The sequence below is a fragment of the Chrysochloris asiatica genome, unplaced genomic scaffold, assembly GCF_000296735.1.
Source record: "Chrysochloris asiatica unplaced genomic scaffold, ChrAsi1.0 scaffold00147, whole genome shotgun sequence".
NCBI classification, from domain to species: domain Eukaryota; kingdom Metazoa; phylum Chordata; class Mammalia; order Afrosoricida; family Chrysochloridae; genus Chrysochloris; species Chrysochloris asiatica.
In genome coordinates, this window is record NW_006408665.1 from 4065908 (window position 1) to 4072852 (window position 6945).

General features: G+C 39.2%; 1 protein-coding gene across 1 annotated transcript in view; it reads left to right on the top strand.

Moving 5' to 3' along the window:
* The window catches only part of SLC12A2 (solute carrier family 12 (sodium/potassium/chloride transporter), member 2), a 148457-nt gene that overhangs the window by 44188 nt on the left and 97324 nt on the right, over window positions 1-6945 (top strand). The window contains exons 3-4 of the mRNA XM_006870688.1: window positions 1979-2054; window positions 2351-2446. Coding sequence (XP_006870750.1) covers window positions 1979-2054; window positions 2351-2446 — 172 coding nt within the window. The remainder of the gene's footprint in view (window positions 1-1978; window positions 2055-2350; window positions 2447-6945) is intronic.

The following is a 6945-nucleotide window of genomic DNA, read 5'->3' on the forward strand; positions in this document are numbered from 1 at the left end:
TTGAGAAATGCTGAGCGTGTTTTTCCGTTTTGGTTTTCTAACTTCAGGTGTTTGCATATTTTGTTACAATATTTGACTGTATTCTCAAGCTGCCCTATGAAATTTTCTATTTAGTTCTTTTACGTCCTTGCTTCTTCCATTTGCTTTAGCATCTCTACTCTGGAGAGTAAGTTTCAGAGTCTCTTCTGACCTTCATTTTGGTCTTTTCCTTCTTTCTTGTCTTCTTAATGACTTTTTGCTTTCTTCCTGGATGATGTTCTTGATGTCATCCCACAACTCTTCTGCTCTTTGGTCTTTAGTATCTAACACATCAAATCTGTTCTTAGATGATCTGTAAATTCAGGAAGGATATGTCAAGGTCATATTTTAGCTTTTGTGGACTTGTTTTAATTTTCTTCTGATTATATTCTGGTGCACGTCATCATGTTTCAATATTCCATATTTTGATGCTATCTGACAGTATTCCACTGCTATTCATAAGACTTTTAGAAGTAGCCCATTTCTCCTTCTTCCTAGTCTATGTTCGTCTGGAAGTTCGGCTAAAACTGGTTTACCATGGGTGTCCCTGCTAGTATTTAAAATACTGATGGCATAGCTTCTAGAATCATAGCAACACACAAGCTACTACAATATGACATACTGAAGACAAGTGTTGGATTAAATTGGAAATTTCACCTAAATAAAAAAATCTGAGTAATCAATAGAACTGAAGTATGCTTGCATTTCCCTGCCTATTCCATTCTGTTTTGAAAAGAAGTTTCTGGAAATATAATAGTGAACAAAAAAGGAGAAATTTTTTTTAGCACTGAGTTCACTTTGTAGACAGGCTTGGGTGATTAAGGTACACTGAACTGAACTGATGAAAACCCAGCCCAGTGCCATTGAACCGATACTGACTCATAGCAGCCCTATAGAATGGAGTAGAACTGCCCCTTTGGTTTCTAAGACCTAAGTCTTTTCAGGAGCAGATAGCCTCATCTTCTGTGCAGTGGTTGGTGGGTTTGAACTGCTGACCTTGTGGTTAGCAATCCTGTGTATGACCCGCTACATCGTCAGTGCTCCTTACTAGACAGACTAAATTGACTTTCATTGGGGCTTTTGAAATATTTGATTTGGAGAAATAGGAAGGAAAATCTAGTAGTAATTTATTGCCTAATCAGTAAGGGTGACTGTAAAGCCCCTGGTACTTCTGTTAAACACTTACAGTATTATGGCACTGTTCTTCAAAGCCCAAGGTCGATAGTACAAACTCACCAGCTGCTCCTCGGAAACCCATACAGGGTCGATGAGTCATAACCAACTTGACAGCACTAAACAACGGCGATGTTCTGTGGAGTCCTGATGTGGTGCTGTAAGATAAGCTTTGGACCACACCATTGATTTGAAATGCAAGGTGATGGTTCAAACCCACTAGCCACTCCTCTGAAACCTTATATAGGCTATGCGTTGGAACTGACTTGTTGTCACTTAACAAAAACAGCAAATGTTCTATGTATGAGCACTATATAATTACGTGTATAAAATTGTAAAAATTATGTAGGATGTGAACTTTATGTAGAATGTGAAGTTTAGGAATAAGAATATTAAGCTCATTTGCATTTATAAAAGGGAGAATTAACTACTTTTTTTTAAAGGCTAAAGTCTTAAAAATATTCCGTGTATTTTTCTTGTTCAGTTACTTCTGCTTCTTTAGATAATTGTGAATTTTCTTTTTTGTCTTTTCAGATACCTGAGGATAGATGCATGAATGATTGGATGGATGGATGAATATGTGTGTATGTGTGTGCAAATGTGTATAAGAATTACACATACTGTTTTAAAACTGCAAGAAAATGTTGGTGTACAAGTTCATTTTAAAAAATACTTTAGTAGTTTCATTTACATGTTATCCTAATTTGGGCTAGTTTAGCATTTATCACTGTATTCTATTTATTCATTTTTCTTCATATATGACTTGGCCTCATGTTTTTCCTTCTAGGTACGTTGTATGTTAAATATTTGGGGTGTGATGCTCTTTATTAGATTGTCCTGGATTGTGGGTCAAGCCGGAATAGGTAAGTGAAGTTAGGTGTACTGCCTGATTCATTTAAGTATAATGAATAAGCAAACTAGTTGTGTCCGTATCTGGACTCTTAACCTCATAAAATTCAAGAAATTGAAGTATTTGGAGCTGTTACCAGGTTAATGTAATGTTAACTTTTTCATAATTTGATATTTAGAAAATAGCATCAAAATAATCTCTAAATTGAAAGATAAATTTAATGTGCCTTGGACTAACTGTTTCTAGCTATGTCAGTTTTAAATAAGAGTAAGTGTTAGTATGCTTAGTCTTTTTTCTTTTTCCTTAAAGGTCTGTCGGTCCTTGTAATAATGATGGCCACTGTTGTGACAACTATCACAGGACTGTCTACTTCAGCAATAGCTACTAATGGATTTGTAAGAGGAGGTAAAGTTAACCTTTTCACATCATCATAGCCGAAAACGTACTTAGTACATTGAGATTTAAAGCTTATTTTTCATTATACTTTTTAATTTAATGTAAGCAATATAGCATGCTGTTGTTTTAAGTACCGTTGAGGCAAGAAACTACTGTATTGAATATAAAATTTATTGACTGATGTATACACATGTTTGAGTATATGAGGGAACTTAATAAAGTTCATTGGAAAATTCCATTACCTTTCGATTCATTCTTCTCAAAAACATTTTAAAGCCCCCTTGTATATGCTTTAAATTGTTTAGGGTGTTCGTTGTGTTTGGTAGTAGGAAAGGAGCATTTAGTGGGATCTTTTTTACTGTATTGTCCCCTCCCAGACTTCTACCCTTGAGGCAGGAACTCATATCCTGCATTTGGTTAATATTTTACAGGTCTAATATCTTGCCTTTATCATTAACCTCTTTTTACATCATGGGAATCTGAGGTTAGGAGAGAGGTGTAGCATACCTTTCTCATGATTTACTCGATTACATCTGTGACTCTGAATCATTATGCTTCCTTAATTCTAACTCTCTTTGTTGGGTACTCAAGGCCTCTTATTATAGTCTACAGTATGCACCTTGTGAGATTTTACCATCACCAGGGAGAGAGCACCAATGAAACCGGAAGAATGGCCTCAGAATCTCCAAAACAGCTTCATATTCTGACCCAAAATTTATCACTAAGATGGAGTGAAATGAAGAATCCTGAAGAAAGGAGAGCAAATACCTGTCAACATACTAAATCAAATGAGAAAAGAATTGTTTTATTCCCCTTGGGTAAGGGGCTGTGGTAGTGTGGGTACGAATCGGGCTGTGACCTGCAAGGTCAGGAGTTCGAAACTACCAGCTGATCCGCGGGAGAAAGTAGAGGCTTTCTGCTCCTGTTAAGATTTACAGCCTCGGAAACCCTGTCGCTATGAGTCGGAACCGGCTCCATGGCACATAACAACATTCCCCTTGGGTATTGAAAATGCCCAAGCCATGGTATTTTCAATAACCTCATATGCATGAGGAAGCTGGACAGTGAATAAGGAAGACCATAGAACAATTCATGCTCTGAATTATGGTGTTGGAGGAGAATATTGAAAGTGCCATGGCTGCCAAAAGATCCAATATATCCATTTTGGAAGAAGTGCAGCCAGAGTGCTCTTTAGAGGCAAAGATGGCCAAACTTTGTCTCTCATACGTTGGACATATCGTCAGGAGGGACCAGTCGCTGGAGAAGGATATCATGTTTGGTAGGGTGGAGGGTCAGAGGAAAAGAGGAAGACCCCTAGGTGGCAAGGTGGCAGCATCGATGGATTCAAGTGTGGCAATAATAGTGAGGTTGGCCCAGGATCGGGCAGTGTTTCATTCTGCTGTGCATAAGGTCGCTATGGGTCAGTACCTACTCGATGGTACCTAACAACAACAACAAATTCCCCTCAAATACTTTAAAACTTCCTGTTTGGCACAATTTTTGCTTTTTTTGCACCAGGTGTTTAGAAAGAGGAACTTTTCACTTTCACCCATTGTCTTCCTCTCTGTCAGACATCAGAAGATCTAGATCATGAAAACCCTGGGTCTCTGTTAACTCACATCAGTGATTATATTTGTGCTGAGCATTCACCACTATTTGCTGTATTTTTTTGTGTATTTAAATCTACATTCAGATATTTTGGGATATAAGATAGGTATCCCATAAAGTTAATCAGGCAACACTGAAAGATTTTTGCTTCTTGTATACTGGGCACTCTGTACTTCATTTCTTTCTGTCGCTATTGGGTAATTTGAAAATGCAGTGGCTGTAGTGTCATCCTTCATCAGCAGCAGAATTCTGAGGCTGATTCTTATGAGGCAGAGGTCGAATATACCTCTACCCTCTAACCTGTTAACCAGTTCTAACATCAACTGTCCCTCCCATGCTACTCCTCTTCTCTGCTGGGCTTGATAATTCATTGCACTAACCACACAGAACTGACAGACCGTACTCACAGTTAATGGGATTATAATGCAGTGTCCATTTAGGATATAGTTCTTCAGTCAGGACAGTTTCTTCTCAGTTGTGTCCACAAGCTTGCCTTTCTTGGCTCTTTGGGCTGGCCAGGCTTTCTTGGGCAAGTGTTAAAAGCTCTTTAGCTGTGCTGGTAAGTGCCTAGAGGCACCCCACTCTACCAGCAAGCTTCCTTCCCAAAGATACTCAGCTCTCTCACTCAGTGGGTTGGCACATCCATTATAAGCCTCTTGCTTCATGGGCTGCGAAGCCCTCTGTGCTATTTTGCCAGTCTCCTGGTTCTGATGCCACTGCTGCTGCTATTTCTCTGGCACTGCTTCTCACTGTTACTGCTCTCACCATCCCTTGTGTTACTGCTCTCTGTCTCCTGAGTCCAGGAGGATCCCAACAGAGAGAGTAGGTCCAAATAGCATGCTACATTCTCTTCTTAGTGAAGAGTGAGACCTCTCCTTTCAACATATGGAATGGCTTATTTTCTGACTAGTGAGAAGTAACACTGACCAATGCCTCGCTAGGTTTCCATATACCTTATTTACATGGTAGCTCTGTAGGATAAGTAATGAACTGTGAACCACTAGATTGGCAGTTAGAGTCCACCAGCCATTCTGTGGAAGAATGATTTGCAGCCTTGGAAATGCTGTGAGGGTCACTATGAGTTGGAACCAACTCAGCAGCATTTAACAACATCATCTCCACAAGTTGTTGTTGATAAGTACCATAGAGTCGGTTCTGACTCATAGTGACCCTTCTCAGAGTTTCTAAGGCTGTAAATTTTTATGGGAGCAGAATGCCTCATCTTTCTTCTGCTTAACAGCTGGTAGTTTCAGATGGCTGACATTGAGGTTGGCAGGCTGACTCGTAACCACTATGCTAATGGGCAACATTGCGAATATGAGTATTCCTGAATACTTGATTGTGCTCATGAGGAATCTGTACATGGATCAAGAGGCAGTTGTTCAGAACATGGGAACACTGAATGGTTTAAAATTAAGAAAGGTGTGAGACAGGGTTGTATTTTTTCACCATACTTATTCAACCTGTATGCTGAGCAGTTAATCCGAGAAGCTGGGTTATATGAAGAAAAAGGTGTCATCAGGATTAGAGAAGGACTCATTAACAACCTGCGATATGCAGATGATACAACCTTGATTGCTGAAAGTGATGAAGACTTAAAACATTTACTGATGAAAGAGCACAGCCTTTAGTATGGATTGCATCTCAATATAAAGAAAACAAAAATCCTCACCACTGGACCAATAAACAACATTCTTATCAACGGAGGAAAGATTAGAGTTTTCAAGGACTTCATTCTTCCTGGATCCACTATCAACACTCAAGGAAGCAGCAGTCAAGAAATCAAACAACATATTGCATTAGGCAAATCTGCTGCACCAGACGTCTTAAAGTGTTGAAGAGCAAAGATGTCAGTTTGTGCACCTGACCCAAGCCATATATGCTTTTGAGTTATGGTGTTGGAGGAGAATATTGAAAGTGTCATGGGCTGCCAAAAGAACCCAACAGATCTGTGTTGGAAGAAGTGCAAGCCAGAGTGCTCCTCGGAGGCCAAGATGGCCAAACTTCGTCTCTCATACTTCAGACATATTGTCAGGAGGGACCAGTCTCTGGAGGAAGGATATCATGTTTGGTAAGGTAGAGTGTCAGAGAAAAAGAGGAAGACCCCCAGTGAGATGGATTGGCAAAATGACAGCATCAGTGGACTCAAGTGTGGCAACAATAGTGAGGTTGGCCCATGATCGGGCAGTGTTTGGTTCTTCTGTGCATAAGGTCGCTATGAGTCGGTACTGACTCGAAGGCACCTAACAACAACAACAACAGCAATAGTCTCCACAAGGGTGCCATGTGCCTTATTTACCTTAAGTAGCTAGTTTGCACAGTCCCACCTAGTTATTTGGTGGTAGTTATATAATCAAGGCTTTAAAAGGCCAAAACACTGGAAGTAAGATACAAAACATATATTTTCATGAGATCTGCATGTCATCCCGGAGTTGTTTTTTTTTTTCCTTAGACCTTAGAATCTAAGTTAAACCTCAAGAGGCATGAGCTTATAACCAATGGCAGCAGAAGTCTGGGTGGATTTCCATGTGAATCCAAACTTAATGGAAGGCATTGATTTTTCAGGATTGTGATCTGAAAACCATTTTATTTTTCAATATAATTAATGGTTTTCAAATATCATTTGGCTGGAATAATGAAACCCGAGGAAGAAAAAAGACAAAGTACATCATTAATTTAAAGACCTAATACTAATTGAGAAGCTTTCACAAAACCTTTAAAGAGAAAAACAAGTTGCATCATTTGTAGTGAGTGCCTTCTGGAGATACTTTCTATGAATATAAACTGCTTGAGTCTCCCTAAGATAAGCACTAGACTATTAATCACAAGGTTGCTGGTTCAAACCATTTACTCCTCAGTAACTTTATGCAGTGTCACTATGAGTTGTTGTTGTTGTTGTT